We start from the raw sequence: 27216 nt of genomic DNA, 5'->3' as shown, positions 1-27216 counted from the left end.
GGTATAGCAGGATCCTCTGGAAGTGAGGTGCCCAGTTTTCTGAGGAACCGCCAGAGTGATTTCCAGAGTGGTTGTACTAATTTGCAACCCCACCAGCAGTGGAGTGTTCCTCTTTCTCCACATCCTCACCAGTACCTGCTGTCTCCTGAATTTTTAATCTTAGCCATTCTGACTGGTGTAAGATGAAATCTCAAGGTTGTTTTGATTTGCATTTCCCTAATGATTAATGAAGTTGAGCATTTTTTAAGATGCTTCTCAGCCATCCAAAGTTCTTCAGGTGAAAATTCTTTGTTTAGCTCTGTACCCCATTTTTTAATAGGGTTGTTTGGTTTTCTGGAGTCTAACTTCTTGAGTTCTTTATATATATTGGATATTAGCCCTCTATCTGATGTAGGATTGGTGAAGATCTTTTCCCAATTTGTTGGTTGCCGATTTGTCCTTTTGATGGTGTTCTTTGCCTTATAGAAACTTTGTAATTTTATGAGGTCCCATTTGTCAATTCTTGATCTTAGAGCATACACTATTGGTGACCTGTCCAGAAACTTTCCCCCTGTACCGATGTCCTCAAGGGTCTTCCCCAGTTTCTTTTCTATTAGCTTCAGAGTGTCTGGCTTTATGTGGAGGTCCTTGATCCATTTGGAGTTGAGCTTAGCACAAGGAGATAAGAATGGATCAATTTGCATTCTTCTGCATGCTGACAAGTAAAGGATTAATTGCTAGAGCCTTTTCCCTATTGTCCAGATGCCTCTTGCTTGTCCAGCTAGGGCTAAGTTTGGAGCAATAAATTTCTATTGAACCAGGAGAAGAGAATATGCATAATCTCACATAAGTTCATACACAGCTTCATGCTTGCTCGTTTATAAATTTTGATTCAAATCCAGCTGGACCTAGGCATGCATTCTCACAATTATATACTTACACACACACATGCATACATTCTCACAATTGCATACATACACACACACATCCATACTTACATATGTATATGGAGCAAAAGAACAAGCACTGGTGCAGAAAGAACTCACTCATTCTGGACGAAAAATGAGCTCCAAACTTTATTGCAAAGAGTAAAAAAAAAAAAAAGTTTCCACCCTTTTAATGCTAAATGAATTAAACCTATGTCTGTAAGTAAAAGCTTTATTCCTTTTACTAAGACTAAGCCTGCCTTGTCCTTACCATGGGACCTGTTCTCTCCCATGGTGAGGAGAAGCCTGCCTGCTCCTTCTGCTATCTGCAGCGTCTTCTTTTTCCTCTTTCCCTCTGCATCCTGCACATTGCTCTCTTAGTTTTTTGTGTTACCTATAGTTTCTAAGTTATTCCACTCTGCATTCTCCTTCTAACATTGTTCTTGCCTCCTGCTCTGAAGTCACAACAACCTTCTCATTGCCTTTTCTCTGACAGCTATGCCTATACTTGTAAGTTCTACTTGAGTTCAATTCTATCTACAAGGTGTTCTGTCTAAAAACTTCTCAGCTCAGTTCCCTCTCACAGCTCAGTGCTTCTCACCTCCATTCCTCTCACCACAGTACTGACTCTTCTCTTTGCCCTTAGCACACATGATTACATGTTACAGAGTTCACCACGGGTTCACACAAAAAAATCGAATCATAAATTGAAATAGAAGTTTACAACAGAAAATGTTTACATGCATAACTATGAGGAGAAATTATCTAGCTAAACATCCATTACCTGTCTCAGCTCCACAGGTTCACTGAAGGTTTAAAACAATAGCTGTTTTAAGTGAAGTTTTGTATAGATAAACTCAGTCAATATTGTATCTTCTGTCCTGGCACCTATAATATATAGTTAGTTCCCTTTTTATGACCTTTGGTTACAACTTGTTGGAATGTGCTCTGAGTAGGAGAAAGTCTGGTTACCATCTAAGAGCAATTAACTGGTGACACTTAAGAGGCTGGCAGAGTTCTCATTGCAGTTTTAACTATCAGAAAAAGACCTAATAGCAGTCCCGCTATAAAAGAGTTTAAGAATCACAGATATAATTTTAGGAAATCTTACAGGATCATCATTAAAACTTAAGACATATATTTGTCTACATAGCATCACTATCTAAAGAGATCTGCTCCAAAGGGGTGTGCTATTACTCATTGATTATTATATATTTAATAATAACAGGAAAAGCGTATTAATAGCAGGAATCTTTCCTAAAATGACCTCCTTAATAAGGGACTTGCTTAATAAGGGCTCACCTGTCTCAGGTTATATAATAATTTGAAGCAGGCCATTTCAGGATGATCACCTGCTAGTATTTAGCTTGTCCCATTATGGCTCCTTTTGTGTGTGTGTGTGTGTGTGTGTGTGTGTGTGTGTGTGCGCGCGCGCGAGTGTGTGTGTGTGTGTGTTATAGCATGTTTGGTGGTTGCACAGCAATGTGTGTGTGTGTGTGTGTTATAGCATGTTTGGTGGTTGCACAGCAATGTGTGTGTGTGTGTGTGTGTGTTATAGCATATTTGGTGGTTGCACAGCAATGTAAGTGCACCGAATACTACAAATTATGCTCTTAACATGGGACAGAACTGTGAACTTTATTTTACATAAATTTAGAAAGAAGGGTTTTATATCTTGATACACAATGGGGAACACTCATTTGGAACAGCATGTCTGTTGCTGTTTCAGCCTGTGTTTCATGATGCTTGTCTGCCCACTTCTGGGAAATCTGGGAAGTAGTTTTCTCAGGAGAGGAAGAAGCTGCACTCTGTTCTACTAAAAAGCTTTTAAGGACACTTAGACCAAACTTTACACCTCTCCCCTCTCCCAGGCTCAGAGGGAAGTCATCTGTCTGCCAGAGCACAGGTATTTGTCATCACCATTCTGAGGACTTCAGGGTGAAACATCTTATAACTTTTAAAGAATTTTGAATGTGTCCCTTTGAAGTCACAAAATCTTACTGGCAATAAAAATGAGTATGTGATATAAGACTTTGTTCTTGGAGAGAACATACTTGATATAAGAGTCTGAGAATTTATGGAATGATTTCAGGTCAGTTTTTTTTTTTTCTAATTAGAATCCTAATATGGAATTTTATGTATTTTTAAATGTTTATTGAATTTGTTTCTTTATTCAATTTACATCTCATTATCAGCCCCCTCTCCTTCCATCCCCTTCATGCAGACCCTCCCCTCATTCCTCTTTCCTAATGTGAGAAGGTGGATCACCTTTCCCCACCCTTCCCCCCACCGCTTCCCACCCCCCTCAGACCCCCATCCCCGAACATCAAGTCACTACAGGACTTGGTGTATCCTCTCCCACTGAAGCCAGACATCCCATCCCAGTTAGGGATCAGGATCCATAGGTAGGTGGGCAACAGAGTCAGGGACAGTCCTGCTCCTGTTGTTGAGTGACCCCACATGAAGACCAAGTTGTTCATCTGCTACGTATGTGCAGGGGCCTAAGTCCAGCCCATGCTCACTCTTCGGTTGGTGGGTCAGTCTCTGGGAGCCCCTAAGGGTCCAGGTTAGTTGACTGTTGGTCTTCCTGTGGAGTTCCTGTCCTCTTCAGGTTCCTCAATCCTCCCAACTCTTCTATAAGACTTCTGGAGCTCCATCTAATGTTTGACTGTGGGTCTCTGCATCTCTTTCCATTAGCTGCTGGGTGGAACCTCTCTGAGGAGTTATGCTAGGCTCCTGTCTGTACTCAAAACAGAGTATCATTACTAGTGCCAGGGTTCTTGCCCATGGGATGGGTCTCAGTTTGGGGCAGTCATTGGTTAGCTATCCCCAATGCTCTATCTTGAAACTCTATTTAATAAAGTATTTTTATATTGTTTTATTTACTTATATTTCACATTGTCACTCCCACCTCCAAGAGTTGTTCACCCCTTCCCCCTCACCTTTGCCTCTGTGAGGGTGCTCCCCGAACCAACCCCCTCCCCTACTTACCCCATCTCATCCCCCACATCCCTCTTCCCTGAGGCATCAGTCTCTAGCGAATTAGGTGCATCCCTTCCCACTGAGACCAGACAAGGTAGTTCTCTGCTACATATGTACCAGGGGCCATAGACCAGCCTGTGTATGCTCTTTGGTTAGTGGCTCAGTCTCTGGGAGGTCAGGGGTCCAGGTTAGTTGACACTGTGGGTCTTCTTTGGGGTTGCCATCCCCTTCAGCTCCTTCATCCCTCCCTCAACTCTTTCATAGGGAGCTCTGACCTAAATCCAATACATGACTGTAAGTATCTGCATCTGTCTCAGTCAGCTGCTGGTAGAGCCTCTCAGAGGACAGCCATGCTAGCTTGCTGCTGTCTGCAAGCACAACATTGCATCAGTAAGAGTGTCAGGGTTTAGTTCCCACCTATGGGCCGGTCACTGCATAGCTTTTCCTTCAATCTCTGCTCTATTTTTTTGTCCCTGCAGTTCTTTAAAAAGAAATCATAAATTCATTGTTTTTAATAGCTGAGTAATAAATAGTCTGTTGTGTGAATATACCATAGCCTCTGTTGAGGGACATCTGGGTTCTTTCCAGCTTCTGGATATTATAAATAAGGCTGCTATGAACATAGTGTGGCATGTGTCCTTATAACGTGTTAGAGAATCCTCTGGGTATATGCCCAGGGGTGGTATAGCTGGGTCCTCCAGTACTATGTCCAATTTTCTGAGGAACAGCCAAACTGATTTCCAAAGTAGTTATACCAGCTTGCAATTCCACAAGCAGTGGAGCAGTGTTCCTCTTTATCTACATCCTCTCCAGCACCTGCCATCACTTAAGTTTTTGATTTTGGCTATTCTGACTGGTGTGAGGTAGAATCTCAGGGTTGTTTTGATTTGCATTTCCCTGATGACTAAGGATGTTGAACATTTCTTTAGGTTCTTCTCAACTATTTGGTATTCCTCGGTTGAGAATTCTTTATTTAGCTCTGTACCCAATTTTTAATAGGGTTATTTGATTCTCTGGAGTCTAACTTCTTGAGTTCTTTGTATATATTGGATATTAGCCCTCTGTCAGGTGTAGGGTTGGTAAAGATCTTTTCCCAATTTGTTGGTTGCTGTTTTGTACTATTGACAGTGTCCTTTGCCTTACAGAAACTTTGTAATTTTATAAGGTCCCATTTGTCAATTCTTGATCTTATAGCATAAGCTATTGACATTCTGTTCAAGAAATTTTCCCCTGTGTCCATGTGCTCCAAAGCTCTTCCCCACTTTCTTTTCTGTTAGTTTCAGTGTGTCTGGTTTTATGTGGAAGTCCTTGATCCACTTGGACTTGAAATTCTTAGGCAAATGGATGGAACTAGAAGATATCATTCTGAGTGAGGTAACCCAATCACAAAAGAGCACACACAGTATGCACTCACTGATAAGTAGATATTAGCCCAGAAGCTTGGAATACCCAAGACACAATTCATAGGCCACATGAAGCTCAGAAAGAACACAGATCAAAGTGTGGGTGCTCGGTCCTTCTTAGAAGGGGGAACAAAACAGCCATGGGAGGAGATACAGAGATATTATGGAGCAGAGACTGAAGGAAAGACCATCCAGAGACTGCTCTACTTGGGGATCCACCCCATATACTGTCACCAAACCTAGACACTAATGTGGATGCCAACAAGCACTTGGTGACAGGAGCCTGATATAACTGTCTCCTGAGAGGCTTTGCCAGTACCTGACAAATACAGAGGTGGATGCTCTCAGTCAACCATTGCACTGATCACAAGGTCCCCAATGGAGGAGCTAGAGAAAGGACCCTAGGAGCCGACGGAGCTGTCAGCCCCATAGGAGGAACTGAACCAACCAGTACCCCAAGAGCTTCCAGGGACTAAACTACCAACCAAAGAGTACACATGGAGGGACCCATGGCTCCAGCTGCATATGTAGCAGAGGATGGCCTTGTTGGACAGCAAACGGAGGAGAGGTCCCAAGAAAGCTCAATGCCCAAGTATAGGGGAATACCAGGACAGGGAAGCGGGGAGTGGGTGAGTTGGTGAGGAGGGAGAAGGAGGGGTGAGATTGGGTGTTTTCAGAGTGGAAACCAGAAAGGGGATAACATTTGAAATGTAAATAAAGAAAATATCAAATAAAAAAAGAAATCATAACTTTTAGAGCAGTTTTAGATTCGCTGCAACACAGAATATGAAGTGTGAAGATTTCCTAGGTAGCTCTTGTCTCTACATGCTTTGCCTGTCTACACATGTATAGCCTCCCTGGATATCAATATCTCTCATTGGAATAGCAGGACTACTCTAGATGAATCTACATTAATGTATCATTTTAATCAAGTTGTTAGCGTACATAAGGTTTATTCTTGGATATTTAATTATTTGGATTTAGATAAATGTATGTTCTTATATTTATAGGGAGTGATATACATGGAGAAAGAGAGTTCATATATATGTCTCTGTGTGTGTATGTGCGCGCGCGCGTGCGCGCGCACGCGCCCACCCGCGTATATGTGTGTATCAAGTGATTCACTTCCCTAAATTCCTTTTCCTATTTATTCCTTTCTTTCCCAGGGCTAAAATTATATATATATATAAATTTTTAGATTGGCTTCTTCAGTTTAATAAATATTTAAATTTCCTTTGTATGTTTTTAATGACTTGATAGCTTATTTCTAGTGTTAAATAATATTAAATTACCTCAATGTATTATAGTTTCCTAACACAAAAAGACATTTTAAAGCAAAAAGTTATATGCATATAAACACACATAAACATATATATGTATATAACAATAATTACTAAAAAGAGGCCATAAATTTGAAAAAGAAAAGGAGGTGTATATGGATGGTTTGGGAGGGATGAAAGTGGAAGAGGAAATGATGTATTATAATCTCAAAAAAATGAGAGAAGTTGCTTTTAAAAAGAGGAATTTTTTTCTTTAATAGAGTAATTTTTCTTCTCATAAGTTTTCCGATTGAGTTAGATATTTCATAAGCAGTTTACTTGAGCAAATATACACCTTCCTTCTCTGTGCTATGGGGACTAGAATGCATCACCAGTGAGTATTTTACTGAAAAAATATACAAGTACTTGAGTCAGGGGACTTTCGAAAGTTGAGCTGAGTGAGCTTCTGAAGGACTTCTTGACTGCTTCAGCAGGTAAGAATGAGGCTAATGCCAACCCTCATGGGGCTTTGTATACATACGAGCCTTCCACTCCCTGAGGAAGACCCTGGAAGCTAGATTGCTCAATCATGTAAGTTTTAGTTTGTAAGAATTTGCCAAATTATCTAACAAAGTACTCCCGTCATTTTTCATTCCCACCAGCAGTGAGAGTGCATTCACATAGGCCTAGCAAGCCACGTGAGAGTAAAAGGGAGTCTGGAAGTCAGAGACATCGAGACACCACACACACACACACACACACACACACTCTGTCTCTCTCACTCTCTCTCTCTCTCTCTCTCTCTCTCTCTCTCTCTTTCTCTCTCTGACTTGTGAGTGTGCATGAGTGCACACACATAAGCATGTGCATACACATGTACTCATATGCACATGCATGGGTGGACATACATGCACATGCACATACACACACACACACACTCTCTCTCTCTCTCTCTGACTTGAGAGTGTGCATGAGTGCACACACATAAGCATGTGCATACACACATACTCACATGTACATGCACAGGTGGACATACATGCACATGCACACACACACACACACACACACACTTTAAGCTGATAGTGGTCAGAATACAGACCTTTTAATAGAGATGTGTATATTATCTTGCACATGTGAAAAAAGAAAACAACTCTTTTTTTTCCTTCAATAGGGTACACAAATGTCTCTCAAGAAGGAACTTGAAGAAAACACATATTTGAAATCTGAAATACTATCCCTTCAAGATGTATCAGGAAAAGCACAGGTGAATTGTTGCTCTCTTTGTCTTAAAATGTTAATATTTGTTTCTTTAGAGAACCAAGATTAGTAGCCTGATTATATAAATTCATATCTTTTTCATCTAGCTTTTTATCTGCAAAGTGGGCTTCATCTGTGAACCACTCTCAAGTTAGGTACATTTTGGATTTCCCCTACCCAAATACACAAGGCTAACTGAGTAACAAGTTATTCTTTACTTCCTAATTTAGTCATTATATTAGGCCCTTTTCTCTGATAAAACACCTGACAGGCAATGCAGGCAGGGACTTAGTGTGGCTCACAGTGAGCAGCAGGTCATGGCAGCAGGAGTTCAAGGTCACACCTACAGCGGGGAGGGGTGCGAAGTGCTGCCCTCCGCTCCCTCCTCCCTCTTACCCACTTTGGGACTTCGACTGTGGAATAGTGTCACCCACATTTAATGTGGGCCTCAGGTAACCTTGTCCTGAAAACCTCTCACAGGAGTGTCTAGAGGTTTGCTTCCGTGGAATTCTAAAGCCCATCAGTTGGCAAGAAGATTGGTAGGATTTCCCTTCCCTCACTCAGCACTTTCCTAAGGAGCTCTACAGCAGGGGGTGTACATTAAAGCAGTTGTTCTGGTGAATGACCTGTATCAGATAGCAGAGTAGGGCATAATAAATGTTTGTTAGATACGAGACTGATGTATGATCATTTTCTATAAGGAGTTGTGCCCAAATGTTAGCTTATGCTTCATATTAATACATGAATGTATATTGAAAACATTAATGGAATACACAGGCAAACTGTTTCACAGAGCCCAGGGAAATGTTTATCACTGAAAGCAACTTTTCTGTTGACATAACTTGATTTACAGTAGTGTTAGTGTCATTGTGCTGCTGTGCCTTATAATAAAATGAAATTAAAGAATATCCTCTTATAATCACTACTATTTCTATTCTTAGTTAACATTTTCCAGACACAATTCTAAGCAGCTTGAATCACTAACAAGTTATAACCATTTCAAGTGCAAGATTAGAAATGATTACTTGTGTTTAGAAGATAAGGAAGCTAATCTATAGAAAGGTTTGCCAACTCAGCTAGCAAAGTGCCAGAAGGTTTTAGGAGGGGTTGTTTTGATTTGTTTTAATTTAGGTAATTTGGTTATAAATAAGTTAGCTATGTTTTTCACAAATGCACCCTTATCCTCAGTGAAAGTTTTCACTAAAATATATGCCCCAAAGTAGGTATACACATGTTCACCTGCGACCCCCATACTCTACAGTCAGAGGGCTAGAAATTCAAGGTCCTCATTATCCACCCAAAAGTGTGGCCAGCCAATCTCAGCAATGAATAAACACAAACCCATAAAAACTCATTTCACCTTAATAAAACAATTCATGTGTAAATCTCTCACAAGAATATGGATTTGTGGGACTGAGGGCAGGGATGTAGCAGTATAGAGGCAAGCAATTTGTGTATTTACAGCCCTGAGCTTAATCTAGAACCTCAAAAATGCAAATTCCAATATAAAATTATTATCTAACTACTAGTATGTTACAGAGGGTTTATTTTGACCCAAACAATTCATCTTGTAAGATTAAAATTCATATTTTGCTTTTATAAATGTTATCATTGGTGGTGAAAGAACATGAATATTTTATGTTATTGGGTAAGTAATTATCAATGTTGATGATAAAATTTTGTTGATGATTAAATGCTGAATTGTCTGTATTATTATTTAGACACTTGCACTGAGATTTCATTCTTTGAAAGTCTTGCTCTGCTTCTCTTATATTCAGAATTGTGAAATGAGTAAAATACCAAATGTCCACGGCAGCCCAGAAATAAAATCAGTTAATTGGTATTGATCCCTTCCTCCCTCTCTCCATGACCTCCACTTCTGGCAACAGCATCTAAAATGATTTTTGTAATTTTTAAAATAGTTTCTCCACCCCCTTAAACTATTTCCTGTTTGTTGGAAATTTCAATCATTTATGCAAGGAACATTGATCACAACCATTTACCACGACCTCACACCTTTTCCGCTTGTGCCCCCACCCCATCTCCCTCCCATCTTTAATGTCCTCCTTTTAAAAATTCTTGTTACCACAAATCCAATTAGTGCTGTCCATATGTGTGTTGGTATGTGGCTAGCCGCTGGCCCAGGGAAACCTACCAGCAGCCACAGTTCCCAAAGAAACTGACTGCTTCTCCTTCAGTAGCCATCAACTTCCAATAGCTCCTGACTGACTTTATCCTGTACAGGTTATGAGCAAATAAACACAATTCCTGGGGGCTGTGCAACAGTCGTACCATGTCCCGAAGTCAGCATCTCATACCTTTCCTTCACATCTGCTATGGCTCTTCTTCTCTTACCTCTTCAAAGTTCTGCGTGCTGTGGGTAGTGGGAAGTTGGTGTAGATAATCTGCCCACAGCACAGCACTCAGAGTTATTTGTACTTAGTACTTCGATGTTACAGTTCTCTGTATTACCCACTATTTGTTGTGAAAAGAGCTATTTATACTTAGTACTTTGATAAGTTACAGTTCTCTGTATTATCCACTATTTGTTGTAAAAAGAAGCTTCCCTGACCAAGGTGAAGAGCAGCACAAATCTGCAGGTATAAACATAAATATTTAGAATGAAATTTGAGCATGAGCATTTAGTAAAACAACATCAGTAGGTTTCCTCCTAGGACCTATTATTCCCCCAGTCAGGAGCTTTAAACCAGGCTTACAGCTCCAAGCATGAAATCCGTCCTGTAGAACAGACATAGCCAATCAGAGAGCAGTTGGTTACTTCAGTAACAATAAGCCCCTCTTGTACCAGTGGGCATATAGCATATCTTGTTAGCAGGTCCTTATTGTAGCCTGCAGGATCCACTTGCTGGGAGGACCATTAATATTATTTCTCTCCTAGCTGGCTGTTCAGCACCTTCTGGAACGATGAAAGCTAGCTAACAGTGAGAGTTTCCTGGTTGGTTCAGGGTTGATTTCGCTGTTTGACATCCAAAGAGAGCACTGTCCTCAACAACAGGGTCTTACCATCTCGTTACAGCAACCAAGAACAGATACAATAGTATATGTTGTTTGCATTACCTCTGGGGCTTCCATGATCAATAACTCATAGGAAAGTTTTGAAAGTAATTTAAACTAATAAAATATTAATTGATAATGTTAGCTAAATTAGGTTTACATGTAGTTAGTTACTGTGAAATCATTACAAATAATATGTAAATAAAGTAATTATTATATAGATGTGTGACTTGCTATATATTTTGTCTTAGGTTTTAAATGACCAACTTTCCAAAAAGTGTTCAGAGCTAACCAGCATGCTTCAAGTTGTTAAAATGGAAAATTCCAGAATTATTGCTGAACATCATGCTATTCTGAAGGTATTCTTTTGACACTCTAGCTTCATTTATTTACTTATTTCTTCTCTCTCCCTCCCTCCCTCCATCTTTCTTTCCTTCCTTCCTTCCTTCCTTCCTTCCTTCCTTCCTTCCTTCCTTCCTTCCTTCCTTCCTTCCTTTCTTTCTTTCTTTCTTTCTTTCTTTCTTTCTTTCTTTCTTTCTTTCTTTCTTTCTTTCTTTCTTTCTCTTTCTTTCTTTCAAACAGTTTTATTTATCCCATGTTGAACTCAGATTCATTATGGAGCTAAGAATGACCTAGACTTAATGATTCTACTACCTCACCCCCCCACCCTTCTGCCCCTCTGCCCCTCAGCCTCTATCTGACTTATGTACCCCAGCAGAGTTGTCTGAAAATCACAGTCCTTCCTCCTCAGCCTATAAAACGGTGGGATTACAGGCTGTTATTATTACCCAGTTATTTTTCCACCCCATCTCCCAGCTATTATTTTTTGATTAGTAGTTTCCTCCGTTTTTGCAAAGGTGTGATTGGCTTTACAATTCAATGGTTTTTAATGCTTTCCACACAAATATGACTTTAGGAAAAATAATGACCTATTTCAGTATTTATGTAATAATGATATATACTTTAGACTTATTTTATGTATATGAGTGCTTAGCTTATATGTTATGTATGTATGTATGTATGTATGGTGTATATATATATATATATATATATATGCACCAAATGCCTGTCTGGTGCCAGAGGCCATCAGAAGAAGGCATTAGAGCCCCTCAAACAAGAGTTATGGATGGTTGTCAACCAGTGTGTAGATACTGAGAACCAAACCTAGGTTCTGTGCAAGAGCAGCAAGTATTCTTGACCACTTAGCAATCTCTATAGCCTTTAATAATGGTGTACTTATAATAGAATCTCAAATACTTAGTTTCCTCCAAAACATCTGTGACTTGCCATTTTCCTTACAGTATGCTAAGAATACTTTTGACTTTGACTCTAGCTATTTGAAATTCTGCTCCTTAATTAAAACAGACTTTTACCACAAAACTCGATCATCCCAATAAACACAGATAATTTTTCAAATTCTGGTCCTTGGACACTAAGAAGTAGTAGTTCTTATGTGAGAGACTGTGTGTGGTGGTGTTGTTTGCTTGCTTTCTTTGCATATACTAATATGATATTAAGGATTTTACATATGTTACAGCCTCTAGTTATAGTTGCTACATGTTATCTTTCCAATAAGAAGTTAAATAAAATATAATTATGTAATTATTATGTTACAGGGCTTGAAAAACTATTATAGATTGTATATAGAAGTTTTGAAAACTTGTAGGTAGAAGTGTTGCTAATTAGGAAATGGTGCACCAGATGGATGGTGAAGACAAGGAATACTCCCATTAGCACTGCACATCTGAGGCAGCACAAAAGAACCTCAAAGGAATCCACACCAAACTGCTGAAAACGCTTCTCCCCACAGACAGTTTGGAGGGAAATAGAAAAAGAAATGAAAGGTCTTTTCATGTGATGTTTGGATGGGTTTCTATTGTTTTCATATTTTAAAGTAAAATCATATTGAGCTTTTAAGATATAAAATATTTTAATGTAAATTTTATATTTGAAAATATGTAGTCTTTTATAGTTTTACAAAATATGTTCAAGGCTGGTATATAATACTTCCTCATCTTGTCTAGTAGAACTATAAAATGACAGAACTGTAGCCAAAGAGAACTGTCTTATAAAAGCTTATGAAAATGAAACAAGTTTTGAAGTGAGCCTAGTGTCTTTGAACAGTTACTTTGAATATCAACCCATCAACTTGCAAGTCAGCATTTCCTACTGCTCTCTCAGGTGGAGCAGAAAATGATAACAGAGACATTTCAAGAGCAAAATTTACTGTTGGACGCAGCCCATGCCAGCATCACAGGAGAGCTCCAAACGGTGCAGAATGATAAAGCGCAGCTCCAGACGCACCTGTAAGTAAGCAGTGCCCCACACATCCGCCTTTGTTCACTCTCAGGAGTTCTTATATTTATGAGCCAACTCTAGGGATAAATAATTTTTCTCTGGAAGAACTAGTTTGCTAGACCATTCTGGAAACTGTTGTCAGGCGGGAGTCATGTTAAGAACATTTGCCTTCTGGCCTAGTAGGACTTAGTTAATTTAATGACTCTTTATTCTTGCTCCAGAGACCATTTAATCTTTGAGCACAATCAGTGTCTCCAGAAAGCACAGGAGGCTGAGAAGAGGACAATGGTGCAAAAAGAACTTCTGGAATCAACTATTGCAAGACTACGAGGTGAATTGGAAGCATCCGTGCAGGAGAAGAAGTCTCTGCGGGAGAAAAATGAATGGTTTCAGAGGGAGGTAGGTTCTAGGTGAGACACAGAATGATGCCTCAAGGTTGTACTGTAGTGCAAAAGATGAGAACAGAAGCAAAACTGTGTTTTAGTAGTTTGTCAGAGGTGCCACTAAAGAAATATGTATTGCCCAGCATGTAAAGTAGTCTAGGCCAAATAGTAACAGTATGTTCTTCCCCACATCAGTAGTGGGAAGATTTATGGATAATTTACACATCCTCCTATTAGTTACAGGATCAGAATTTAAAAGCCCATTTGCCCTAAAGGAGCGGGAGTCTGAGAGTTAACAGGACACAGTCCTGTCTTAGAAGTTAGAGGAAAGCGACAGAATCTGCCATACGAGCGTGTGTTTCTAATTGCAGGGCTATTTGTGAAGTCTGCTCTGCCTCAGAGATTCCCTGTTGACCCCCTTTCTGAGAAGATATACTATCTCTGCAGTGTAGGTATTAATTGACATGTAGGATGTCATCTGCTATAGTAGAACCTGTATATTCTAAAAGTTGATGCATTTCTTTTTTTTCTACCTTGGCAGATTAATAAAACAGAAAAAGAAGTAGCCAAAGAAAAATGCAATTTGGAAAAACAATTAGCTGAAAGCAAGGTATTTACATTTAATTTTTATGTTAATTTTATTTGTTCTGTATTGCTGCCTACTGAATCTGTTTATTTTGATGAATAGGGTGTTTACCCATGGGACACAAAGCTGGTGTCACTTTGGCCTTCTCGGGCTTTTGGGAGAAGTTGATCATTGAGCCATATGGGGTTTGCCCCCCTAAGCCATCACTGCCTCTGCCCTGAGTTCACTGAGTACTTCAGCCATAAGTCCCCTGAGGCTGGACTAATGGGTCTAGAAGAGGCAGAGGAGTAGTTGCTGACTCTGCCCATATAGACTAGCAAGCTGGCTTTTCTTTCCTAAGTGCCTGGGAATACCTGCCCCTCCACCTTACATTTGTTTCTTTAGTTGGTTACGTTGTATTTGCCCATCCTTATGGAGTAGCTTACCAGCAATTTGACTTGCAGCATGGAATGTGTAACAAACAAGGGTAGAGAGCACTTACACAGCCTCATGGTAGTGATTTGTATAGATTGTAGATTCCATACTCTAGACAGCTTGAAGAATCTCACATATTGTACTAAGCAGTGGTTACCCTACTCTGCTGTCGACAACTAGGATTACCCCCTCCCTCTCCACACACCTGTGTTGTGATAACTCTTATTTACCTCCATGCCATTCCTGCTTCTCATTTCTCTTCAGTCTTTAATGATCACGAGTCCATTCAGTTCTTCTGTAAGATCGACTCTAGGTTTTATGAATGAGTACAGACAAGTAATCTCTGTCTGGCATATTTCAGTTAACATTTATGACTTGCATTGATCTTCTAGCCTACCCTCATGATAAGATGAGTCTTTTTTTTTGTTTTGTTTTGTTTTGTGGGTGCATCAAACTTTATTGATGGTATTCAAGAGAATAGGGAGGGCTCCTTAGGCCACTCCCATTATTATGAGGTTCTGGGATGGAAATTGTGAGAGAGATGCTCAGTGCTCAGTGTTGGGACAGTGGCCGAGTTGGAACAGGGACTCCTCAGCAACCGAGGGCCTCTCTCTCTTCTCTCTTGCGGGGTGGGCGGTCCAGGGCTTCTTACTCCTTGGAGGCCATGTAGGCTGTGAGATCCACGACCCTGTTGCTGTAGCCATATTCATTGTCATACCAGGAAATGAGCTTTACAAAGTTGTCATTGAGAGCAATGCCAGCCCCAGCATCAAAGGTAGAAAAGTAGGAGTTGCTGTTGAAGTCACAGGAGACAACCTAGTCCTCAGTGTAGCCCAGGATGCCCGTTAGTGGGCCCTTGTATTCCTGCTTCACCACTTTCTTGATGTCATCATGCTTGGCAGGTTTCTCCAGGCAGCATATCAGATCCACAACAGATACATTAGGGGTAGGAACATGAAGACCATGCCAGAGAGCTTCCAGTTCAGCTCTGGGATGACCTTGCCCACAGCCTTAGAAGCACCAGTGGATGCAGGGATGGTGTTCTGGGCAGCCCCATGGCCATTATACCACAACTTCCAAGAGGGGCCACCCACAGTCTTCTGAGTGGCAGTGATGGCATGGACAGTGGTCATGAGCCCTTCCATGATGCCAAAGTTGTCATGGATGACATTGGCCAGGAGAGCTAAGCAGTTGGTGGTGCAGGATGCATTGCTGACAATCTTGAGTGAGTTGTCATATTTCTCGTGGTTCATACCCATCACAAACATGGGGGCATCGCCAGAAGGGGTGGAGATGATGACCCGTTTGGCCCCATGCTTCAAGTGGGCCCCAGCTTTCTCCATGGTGATGAAGATGCCAGTAGACTCCACTACATACTCAGCACCAGCATCACTGCATTTGATGTTAGCAGGATCTCGCTCCTGGAAGATGGCGATGGGCTTCCCATTGATGACAAGCTTCCCATTCTCAGCCTTGACTGTGCCATTGAATTTGCTGTGGGTAGAGTCATACTGGAACATGTAGACCATGTAGTTGAGGCCAATGAAGGGGTCATTGATGGCAACAGTCTCCACTTTGCCAGATGCAGAGCAGAAGGTAGCCCCGGTAACCAAGCCAAATCTCTTCACACCGACCTTCACCATTTTGTCTGCAGGACAAGGCTGGCACTGCACAAGAAGATGTGGCTGTCTGTCTCTGGAACAGAGAGGAGCAGAGGATAATATGAGGGTTTTTTTTTTTTTGTTTTTTTGTTTTTTGTTTTTTGTTTTTTTGTTTTTTTTTTTTTTTTTGGTTATTTAGACAGGGTTTCTCTGTGTAGCCCTGGCTGTCCTGGAACTCACTCTGTAGACCAGGCTGGCCTCGAACTCAGAAATCCGCCTGTGTCTGCCTTCCAGAGTGCTCGAATTACAGGCGTGCGCCACCACCGCCCGGCTAATATGAGTCTTAATAACAATAGTTTGTTTGAACATTAAGATTCATGAGTCTAATTTTTAAATGGTTTTGGTTTTGAGTCTGCATTTTCATATGAACTTTTAGGATGAGCATTTCCAGTTTTGTAAGAAAGGACAGCTGCAGTTTGGGTGGATTGTACAGTGACTCTATACATTAAGCATTGTAGCTTTAAATTAATACAACATTACTTTCTTTGTTGTGTATAAGTTGACTAGAACTTGTGCTGCAGCGTTGAGCTAGGGACAGGTGCCTTGTGCTGTACAATTCTGATAAGCTCCCCTCATGAAAATGAGAAAATGCCCTTCTACATATGGTGTTTGGGAAGTTTTTTTATGATACTATTTTGAATTTTGTCAAATGTTTTATCTGGAAATATTGAAACATGAAATAATAAATCATGTCTTCATTTTACTATTATCTGTTACATTCTTTGATTTCAAATCCTTTTTTTTCAAAAGTTGACTTATATCCCTTAGATACATTTCACTTGGTCATGTGATACATACCTCTTGTATGTTGTGGGTTGGTTGGTTTAAGTGTTTAAAATCTGTATTCATAAGATATATTGTCCTATAGTTTTATTTGTTTGTGTATGTTAACTTTGGTTTTGGTGTCCAAATAATAATAGCCTCTTAAAATGATTTTGGAAATAATATTTTTGGCCAAGATTTTTTTGAGGAGTTTGTATCAGTTCTTCATTAAGTGTTCTTACAGTATTTACTAGTGAAGCCATCTTGTTACATACAGTCTTTGCTTTGTGGGAAGATTTTCTTGCTTTTCTGCTTTACATTATTACTGATTGATGCTCTCTTCAGAGTTTCTTTTTTTTAAAAATATTTTTATTTTCTATATTCTTTGTTTACATTCCAAATGATTTCCCCTTTCCCAGATCTCCCCTCCCCATATGTCCCATAAACCTTCTTCTCTCCATCCATTCTCCAATCACCTCCCTCCTTTTTCTCTGTTCTTATATTCCCCTCCAATGCTAGATCAATCCTTTCCAAGATCAGGACCCTCTCCATACTTCTTCATGGGAGTCATTTGTTATGCGATTTGTGCCTTGGGTATTCAGAGCTTCTGGGCTAATTAATATCCACTTATCAGAGATTGCATTCCATGTGTATTCTTTTGTGATTGGGTTACCTCACTTAGGATGATATTTTCCAGATCAAACCATTTGCCTAAAAATTTTGTGAATTCATTGTTTCTAATTGCTGAGTAGTATTCCATTGTGTAAATATACCACATTTTCTGTATCCATTCCTCCTTTGAGGGAGATCTGGGTTCTTTCCAACTTCTGGCTATTATAAGTAAGGCTGCTATGAACATAATGGAGCATGTGTCTTTATTGCATGTTGGGGAATCTTTTGGGTATATGTCCAGGAGTGGTATAGCAGGATCCTCCAGAAGTGTCATGTCCAGTTTTCTGAGGAACCACCAGACTGATTTCCAAAGTCGTTGTACCATCTTACAGCCCCACCAGCAGTGGAGGAGTGTTCCTCTTTCTCCACATCCTCGCCAACACCTGCTGTCTCCTGAGTTTTTGACCTTAGTCATTCTGACTGGTGTGAGGTGAAATCTCAGGGTTGTTTTGATTTGCATTTCCCTAATGACTAATGAAGTTGAGCACTTCTTAAGGTGCCTCTAGGCCATCCTAATTTCTTCAGGTGAAAATTCTTTGTTTAGATCTGTACCCCATTTTAAATAGGGTTATTTGGTTCCCTGGGGTCTAACTTCTTGAGTTCTTTGTATATATTGGATATTAGCCCTCTATCAGATGTAGGGTTGGTGAATATCCTTTCCCAATTTGATGGTTGCCACTTTGTCTTTTAACAGTGTCCTTTGCCTTACAGAAACTTTGTAATTTTATGAGGTCCCATTTGTCAATTCTTGATCTTAGAGCATAAGCTATTGGTGTTCTGTTCAGGAACTTTTCCCCTGTGCCCATGTCCTCAAGGGTCTTCCCCAGTTTCTTTTCTATTAGTTTCAATGTGTTTGGTTTTACATGGAGGTCCTTGATCCACTTGGAGTGAAGTTTAGTACATAGAGATAAGAATGGATCAATTCGCATTCTTCTGCATGCTGACCTCCAGTTGAACCAGCACCATTTGTTGAAAAGGCTATCTTTTTTCCAATGGATATTTTTGGCTCCTTTGTCGAAGGTCAAGTGTGTGGTGAATCCACCCTAGGTGTGTGGATTCATTTCTGTATCTTCAATTCTATTCCATTGGTCCACTTGTCTGTCACTGTGCCAATACCAGGCAGTTTTTAAGACTATTGCTCTGTAGTATTGCTTGAAGTCAGGGATACTGATTCCCCCAGAATTTCTTTTGTTGTTGAGAATAGTTTTAGCTATCCTGGGTTTTTTGTTATTCCAGATGCTTTTTCTTTTTTGGATTTGCTTTTTTTTTTTTTTTTTTTTTCAAGACAGGATTTCGCTGTATAGTCCTGGCTATCCTGGAACTCACTCTGTAGACCAGGCTAGCCTCAAACTCAGAAATACGCCTGCCTCTGCCTCCCAGAGTGCTGGGATTACAGGCGTGCGCCACCACCGCTCGGCGAGAATTGCTTTTTCTAACTCTGTGAAGAACTGAGTTGGGATTTTGATGGGGATTGTGTTTATTCTGTAGATCGCTTTTGGCAAGATGGCCATTTTAACTATATTAATCCTGCCAATCCACGAGCATGGAAGATTTTTCCATTTTCTGAAGACTTCTTCGATTTCCTTCTTCAGAGACCTGAAGTTCTTGTCATATAGATCTTTCACTTGTTTGGTTAGAGTCACACCAAGATACTTTATATTGTTTGTGGCTATTGTGAAGGGTGTCATTTCCCTAATTTCTTTCTCAGCCTGCTTATCCTTTGAGTATAGGAAGGCAACTGATTTGCTTGAGTTGATTTTATAACCAGCCACTTTGCTGAAGTTGTTTATCAGCTGTAGGAGTTCTCTGGTGGAGGTTTTCGGGTCACTTAGGTAGACTATCATGTCATCTGCAAATAGTGATAATTTGACTTCTTCCTTTCCAATTTGTATCCCCTTGACCTCCTTATGTTGTCTAATTGCTCTAGCTAGAACTTCAAGTACTATATTGAAAAGATATGGAGAGAGAGGACAACCTTGTCTAGTCCCTGATTTTAGTGGGATTGCTTCAAGTTTCTCTCCGTTTAGTTTGATGTTGGCTACCAGTTTGCTGTATATTGCTTTAATGATGTTTAGGTATGGGCCTTGAATTCCTGTTCTTTCCAAGACTTTTAGCATGAAAGGATGCTGAATTTTGTCAAATGCTTTTTCTGCATCTAATAAGATGATCATATGGTTTTTTTCTTTGAGTTTGTTTATGTAGTGGATTGCATTGATGGATTTCCTTATATTGAACCATCCCTGCATCCCTGGGATGAAGCCTGCTTGATCATGGTGGACGATCATTTTGATGTGTTCTTGGATTCAGTTGGCAAGAATTTTATTAAGTATTTTTACATCAATATTCATAAGGGAAATTGGCCTGAAGTTCTCTTTCTTTGTTGGATCTTTGTGTGGTTTTGGTATCAGCGTAATTGTGGCTTCATAGAACGAGTTGGGTAGAGTTCCTTCTGTTTCTATTTTGTGGAATAGTTTGAAGAGTATTGGTGTTAGGTCTTCTATGAAGGTCTGATAGAATTCTGCACTGAAGCCATCTGGCCCCGTGCTTTTTTTGGTTGGGAGACTTTTTTATTTCTTCAGGTGTTATGGGACTGTTTAGATGATCTATTTGATCCTGATTTAGTTTTGGTGTCGGATATCTGTCTAGGAAACTGTCCATTTCCTCCAGATTCTCCAGTTGTGTTGAGTATAGGCTTTTGTAGTAGGATCTAATGATTTTTCGAATGTCCTCAGTTTCTGTTGTTATATCTCCCTTTTCATTTCTAAGTTTGTTAATCTGTATACTGTCTCTGTGCCCTTTGGTTAATCTGGCTAAGGATTTATCTATCTTGTTGATTTTCTCAAAGAACCAGCTCCTGGTTTTGTTGATTCTTTGTATGGTTCTCTTTGTTTCTACTTGATTGATTTTGGCCCTGAATTTGATGATTTCCTGCCTTCTACTGCTCCTGGGTGAAATAGCTTCTTTTTGTTCCAGGGCTTTCAGGTGTGTCATTAAGCTGTTAGTGTATGCTCTCTCCATTTTCTTTTTGGAGGCACTCAGGGCTATGAGTTTTCCTCTGAGCACTGCTTTCATTGTGTCCCATAGATTTGGGTATGTTGTGTCTTCAATTTCATTAAATTCTAAAAAGTTTTTGATTTCTTTCTTTATTTCTTCCTTTACCAAGGTATCATTGAGTAGAATATTGTTCTGTTTCCACGTGTATGTGGGTTTTCTGTTGTTTTTGTTGCTATTGAAGACCACTTTTACTCCATAGTGATCTGATAGGAGGCATGGGATTAGTTTGATCTTCTTATATTTGTTGGTGTCTGTCTTGTGACCAATTATATGGTTGATTTTGGAGAACGTACCATGAGGTGCTGAGGAAAAGGTATATTCTTTTGCTTTAGGATAAAATGTTATATATATATTGGTCCAAAGCTTCAATTAGTTTCACTGTGTCCCTGTTCAGTTTCTGTTTTCCTGATCGGTCCATTGAGGAAAGTGCAGTGTTGAAGTCACCCACAATTATTGTGTTAGCTGCAATGTGTGCTTTGAGCTTTAGTAAAGTTTCTTTTATGAATGAGGGTGCCCTTGCATTTGGATCATAGATGTTCAGGATTTAGAGTTCTTGTATTTTTCCTTTGACCAGCAAGAAGTGTCCCTCAGGGTCTCTTTTGATGACTTTGGGTTGAAAGTCACTTTTATCTGATATTAGAATTAGAAACTCCAGCTTGTTTACTGAGACCATTTGCTTGTAAAATTGTCTTCCAGCCTTTTATTCTAAGGTAGTGTTTGTCTTTGACACTGAGGTGTGTTTCTTGTATGCAGCAAAATGTAGGGTCCTGTTTACGTATCCAGTCGATTAGTCTATGTCTTTTTATTGGGGCATTGAGCCCATTGATGTTAAGAGATATTAAGGAATAGTGATTATTACTTCCTGTCATTTTTGATGTTATTTTTTAAATTTGATTGGTTAACTTCTTTTGGGTTTGATGAAAGAAGGTTACTATCTTGCTTTTTCCAGGGTTAAGTTTCCCTCCTTGTATTGGTGTTTTCCTCCTATTATCCTTTGTAGTGCTGGGTTTGTGGATAGATATTGGGTAAACTTGGTTTTGTCATGGAATATCTTAGTTTCTCCATCTACGGTGATTGAGAGTTTTGGACGGTGTTTGTGTTCTCTTAGAGTCTGCATGAGATCTGCCCAGGATCTTCTAGCCTTCATAGTCTCTGGTGAGAAGTCTGGTGTGATTCTGATAGGTCTTCCTTTTTATGTTACTTGGCCCTTTTCTCTTACTGCCTTTAATATTCTTTCTTTGTTTAGTACATTTGGGGTTTTGATTATTATGTGACGGGAGCTATTTTTGTTCTGGACCAGTCTGTTTGGAGTTCTGTAGGCTTCTTGTATATTCATGGGCAACTCTCTCTTTAGGTTAAGGAAGTTTTCTTCCATAATTTTATTGAAGATATTTGCTGGCCCTTTAAGTTGTAAATCTTCACTCTCATCTATGCCTATAATCCTTAGGTTTGGTCTTCTCATTGTGTCCTGGATTTCCTGGATGTTTTGGGTTACAAGCTTTTTGCATTTTGCATTTTGCATTTTCTTTAACTGTTGAGTCCATAGTTTCTATGGTATCTTCTGCATCTGAGATTCTTTCTTCTATCTCTTGTATTCTGTTGTTGATATTTGAATCTATGTCCCCTGATTTCTTCCCAAGGTTTTCTATCTCCAAAGTTGTCTCCCTTTGAGTTTTCTTAGTTGTTTCTACTTCTGATTTTAGATCCTGGATGGTTTTGCTTAGCTCCTTCACTTTCTTGTTTGTGTTTTCCTGTAATTCTTTAAGAGATTTTTGTGTTTCGTCTTTCATGACCTCAGCCTGTTGACCAAAGTTCTCCTATATTTCTTTAAGTGATTTTTGCGTTTCCTCCTTATTGGCTTTTGTATTCTCCTGAATTTCTTTCAATGATTTTTGTGTTTCCCTTGTAAGGGCTTCTGATTTTTGATCCATTTTCTCCTGAATTTCTTTAAGTATGTCCTTCATGTGTTCCTGTACCAGCATCATGACCAGAGATTTTTCAATCCAAATCTTGTTTTTCTGGTGTGATGGGGTATCCAGGACATGCTGTTAAAGGAGAATTGGGTTCAGATGCTTCCATATTGCCTTGATTTCTGTTTGTAGCGTTCCTGCATTTGCCTTTTGCCATCTAGTTCTCACTGGTGTTAGTTGGTCTTGTTGTCAATGCTGAACTCACCAGTGCAAGCTGCCTCTTCCCAGCTGGCCTCTGGTGCACAGCTGACCTCCTGCACTGCCTGGAGACAGGGTGCTGTGGCCCAGGCTGTTCAGATCCCAAAGCAGACACCTGAAGGCTCCCGCCTGGGGCCTGCTGGACTCACCAGAGCACACTGACTCCTCCCAGCCAGCCTCCGGGGTGCCCCTCTGGCCTCTTGTAGGGCCTGGAGATGTAGTGTTGTAGCCCAGGCTGTTTTCCATCCCGAAGTGGAGATATGAAGGCTCCCGCCAGAGACCTCAGGACTGGAACCTAAGCTCTGTGGGGCCGGACCCACCAGAGCAAGCTGTATCCTCCCAGTCTGCCTCCTCTTCAGAGTTTCATTCTCTCTCCCTCTCCCTCTCCCTTTCTCCCTCTCCATCCCCGCCCCTCTGTGTGTGTATGTGTGTGTGTCTTCTTTTTTCTGTTTGAATTTGTTTCAGCAGATATGTTTTCTGGGAATGTGCTTATTCCATCTAGGGTGCCTAGTTTGTTGGCATACGTTTATTTCATAAGATCAGGAGTAATGTTCTCTACTTTACTACTATTTAGTAATTTCTATATTCTCTATTTTTCCTTAGTTAGTCCAGCTGCCTGCTGTTTGCTGTCAATTATTTTCCTGTACTTTAATTTGTGCTCTACTATTTATGATTATACTCCGTTGCTTTGTACTTAACTTGTTTGTTGACTTCTAGTTTAAGTTTTAGTTTATTAATTTCAATGTTGTTTTATTGTAGTTGAGAACATACTTTAGATGATTTTGGCCCTTTCCAAGTTACTGATAGTTGCTTCATGACCTAACATATATAGTCTGCTTTTTGGAAGAACTGTTCTCTTCAGTCTCTTAGTTAATAGTATTTCTCAAGTCTTCTGTTTGCTCATGTCTCTTGTCTAGTTGTCCTGTTGAGTTTTATGAGTGGGAAATTTGAAATCCCTGTCTACTGTATATTTCTCTATTAATTCTGTTCTTTTTTGCTTCATATATATTTTATTATATGAATATATAGCTATATAAATATCAAAGTACATTTTGATGGTTAATACTATTTCCCATAGGTGTGTCCTTTATCTCGCCAATGTTTATCTGTTTTTTTCTTTTCAGACTGTTTATATGACAGGTATTTTTCCATCCTCTAACTTGCCCTTTTTATATGAATCTAAAATCCATCTTTCAAAAATGTTGGATTTCTAAAAAAATTTTATTCTGCCTATCTGCTTCTTAAAGAAAGGTTTTTTATTTATTTTTACGTGTATTTACATTTGCTGGCATGTGCTGACATGCATAGAGTGCTGTAGGGGCCAGAAAGAGGCTGTCAGATCTTCTGGAACTGGAGTTACAGATGCTTGTGAACTACCATGTCAGTGCTGGGAATCGACCTTGGATCCTCTGGAAGAGCAGTCAGTAGAGCTGTTAACTGTTGAACCTTCTCTTCAGCCAAATATTTCTGCTATTTAAATTGTATGGTTTAATCCACTTATAGTTAAGATAATTACTATTAAGGACTAATTTACATTGGGGTTTTTTGTTGATGTTTTTTCTTTGTACTTTTTGCTTTTGTGTTTTGTCACTGTTTCTCAATTATTGCCTTCTTTTGTTTTACATTTCTGTTGCATCATTTTAACTCCCTTATTTCCCTATTATACTTTTTGGCTTGTAAGTAACATAAATTTACAAAACAACCAAAACAAAACAAAACAAACAAAATGTGAGCTAGGAGACATGGCTCAGCCAGTAAAAGCTGGAACCAGGTTTAGTTCCGAGCACCTACTTGATGGCTCAGAACCATCTGTAAGCCCAGTGCCAGGGGATCTGAAGCCGCCTTCTGGCCTTTGTGGGCAGCAAACATGCATGTGACATACTTTGTCCTTAACTTCTTGTGTGGATTTTAGTTGTCATCTACTGCCCATCTGTTTCAGCCTGAAGAACTCCCTTACTTTTTCTTGTAAAGTGTGTTTTCCAGCCCCCAGATCTGCATACATACCAGGGCTGGGGACCTTAGTAAATGACCTTCTCTTCAGGCAAATATTTCTGTTCTTTAAATTGCACTTTACATATTTTAATGAGATTTGAATGTGCTACTGCCTCAGGGTTTTTAAACCAGAAAAGTCCTTTGTATGAATTACTACAAGTTTTGATTATCTGGGAATAATTTAATAACTTTATTATTTTTGAGGACTAGTTTTGCTGGATTTAGAATTGTTGATTGAGATTTTTCTCTTGGCACTTTGGATCTGTTACACCTCTCCTTTCTGCTCTTGAGACTGTGGTGCTCAGTTATCTGCCATCCTCCTGGTATACCCAGTACACAGTGAGCCTTCCCAGGGCATCACTCTCAGGGCTTTCTGAATTTTGCTTTTAGCACTGTGACAATGTACATTTTAGGTCATGCCTTCAAGTCTTACAGTAGCTGACATCTCTAATCTTCAGAGTGTAGAGCCTCAGGGTTGGCAAAGGGGGGCTTTGAAGGCCTCCTCACCTCAGACCGTGAAGCTCTGCCGTGTGCAAGACCCTATGCATGAACAGTGGACAGGGATTTCAAATTTCTCACTCATAATACTCAACAAGACAAAAGCCATAAGAGCAAACAGAAGACTTGAACATCGCTATTAACTAAAAGACTGACTTCTAGAACTTCAGGAATTTGTCAGTATTCTTCAAAGAATGCTGTAGTTCTCAGTTTGTGGATCTTGACCTCAAACTCTTTTACAGGGGTCACTTAAAACCATCCAAAAAACAGATATGTGCATTATGATTCATAACAGCAGCAAAATCACAGTTATAATGTAGCAATAAATATAATTCTTTGGTTGGGGGTCACCACAGCATGAGGATCTGTATTTAAAGGCCGCAGTGTTAGTCAGGTTGAGGACCTCTGCTCTGGTGGTTATTTCATTCCCCATCTTTATCTCTTACATTTCCTGGTTAGCCTTCTTTGTTTTTGTTTTTTTGTTTTTGTTGTTGTTTGTTTGAGTAATTCTTAATTTTCATCTCAAGCAACTACAAACTTAGCCAATTACCTCTAATCATTCCAATAAATGTGTCTAAGAAGAAAGATTTTTGTACTGAGCGAATTCTAAGTCAGTCCAAATTAATCTTGTTTACAAAATTATCCAGAGAAGCAGCCAACAGATTTTCCTAGCTGCTTGTTTTCTGTTTTTGTTATCATTGTTGTTTGTTGGTTTGCTGGGTACACTAGTGTCACGTGAGAAGAGGTAACCTCAATTGAGAAACTGCCTCCAGTGCAGTTGGCTGTAGACAGGCAAGCCTGGAGAACAGTCTCTTAATTAGTGATTGATGGGGGAGCGTTCAGGCCATGGTGGGGTGAAACCCTTGGGCTTTTTTGGTGTGGGTTTTGTAAGAAATCAGGTTGAGCAAGCTTGGAGGATCCCAGCCGTCCGGAGCACCTCTCCATGGCCTTTGCATCAGCTCCTGCCTCCAGGTTTCTGCCCTGTTTGAGTTCCTGTCTTGACTTTCTTTGATGATGAACAGTGATGTGAAAGCATAAGCCAAATAAACCCTTTCCTCCCCACGTTGCTTTTGGTCATGTTTCAGCACAGCCATAGTAACCGTAACTAAGGCACATATCATACTATGATGGGGTTCTGTGGATGTCATTTTCAAAGTAACAACCATGTCTTGTACCTTAGGTGACTGCCAGGCTTAGCTCTCCCTTGTCTTAAAGCTACTCCTATGCTAGAGAAAGGGAGATAAGAATAGAGCGTATAAAAACAATACAAGGCTCCCAGTTCTTGTGTGCTTTCAGCCATTTTTTTTTTAAAAAATACGTGTTCCATAGATTACTTTCATGAAAAAGTTCTTTGTGACTACTTTTGCTCTGTGAAAGAGAATTTTTGAGGGCCCTTGCTTCCCCCTTGTCACTGATTTCAATTTTCTAATCACATCTTTGGACACTTCCTTTGGATTGTGTTGGTACTTTAGTTACCAACAAAATTAGTTGATCATAGGTGTTTAGATCTCATTGTAGACTTTCTGTTAAATTTCATTGCATGTTCTTTTTGCTACTTTGAAACTTTTAGCTATCTATTCTTATAATTAAATTGCATTCTCCAACTGTTATTTTCAAATTCATTGTAGCTATTTATTTGTTTTGTTTTTACACGGATATTTTAGAGTAAGTTAATAGATTTTCATAAACATTTTTGCAGCCATTTCATTTGAGGTTAGAGAACACTGCTATCTTAGAAATATTACATCTTCACTGGTTATCATGGCTTCTGTCTATAATTACAGCAGTTGGGAAGATCACTGTGAATTCAAGACCAGCCTGAACTACAACGGCTAGATCCTATTTTGAAAAAGAAAAAAAAAATTAAGTATTTAAAGCCATGAACAAAGTATACTCTGTTTTATTTA

The 27216-nt window shown here is 39.7% G+C and overlaps 1 protein-coding gene and 1 pseudogene across 1 annotated transcript in view; one reads left to right on the top strand and one right to left on the bottom strand.

Annotated features, from left to right (window-relative positions):
- Positions 1 to 27216, top strand: part of Ccdc150 (coiled-coil domain containing 150) — a 126410-nt gene that overhangs the window by 31911 nt on the left and 67283 nt on the right. The window contains exons 9-13 of the mRNA XM_052191833.1: positions 7721 to 7813; positions 11073 to 11180; positions 13003 to 13127; positions 13341 to 13518; positions 14044 to 14112. Coding sequence (XP_052047793.1) covers positions 7721 to 7813; positions 11073 to 11180; positions 13003 to 13127; positions 13341 to 13518; positions 14044 to 14112 — 573 coding nt within the window. The remainder of the gene's footprint in view (positions 1 to 7720; positions 7814 to 11072; positions 11181 to 13002; positions 13128 to 13340; positions 13519 to 14043; positions 14113 to 27216) is intronic.
- LOC127692889 (glyceraldehyde-3-phosphate dehydrogenase-like) lies at positions 15151 to 16145 on the bottom strand (annotated as a pseudogene).

This window comes from Apodemus sylvaticus, chromosome 9 (assembly GCF_947179515.1).
Source record: "Apodemus sylvaticus chromosome 9, mApoSyl1.1, whole genome shotgun sequence".
Lineage (NCBI taxonomy): Eukaryota > Metazoa > Chordata > Mammalia > Rodentia > Muridae > Apodemus > Apodemus sylvaticus.
The sequence above is the reverse complement of the archived record's forward strand: the minus strand, read 5'-3'. Positions and strand labels throughout refer to the sequence as shown.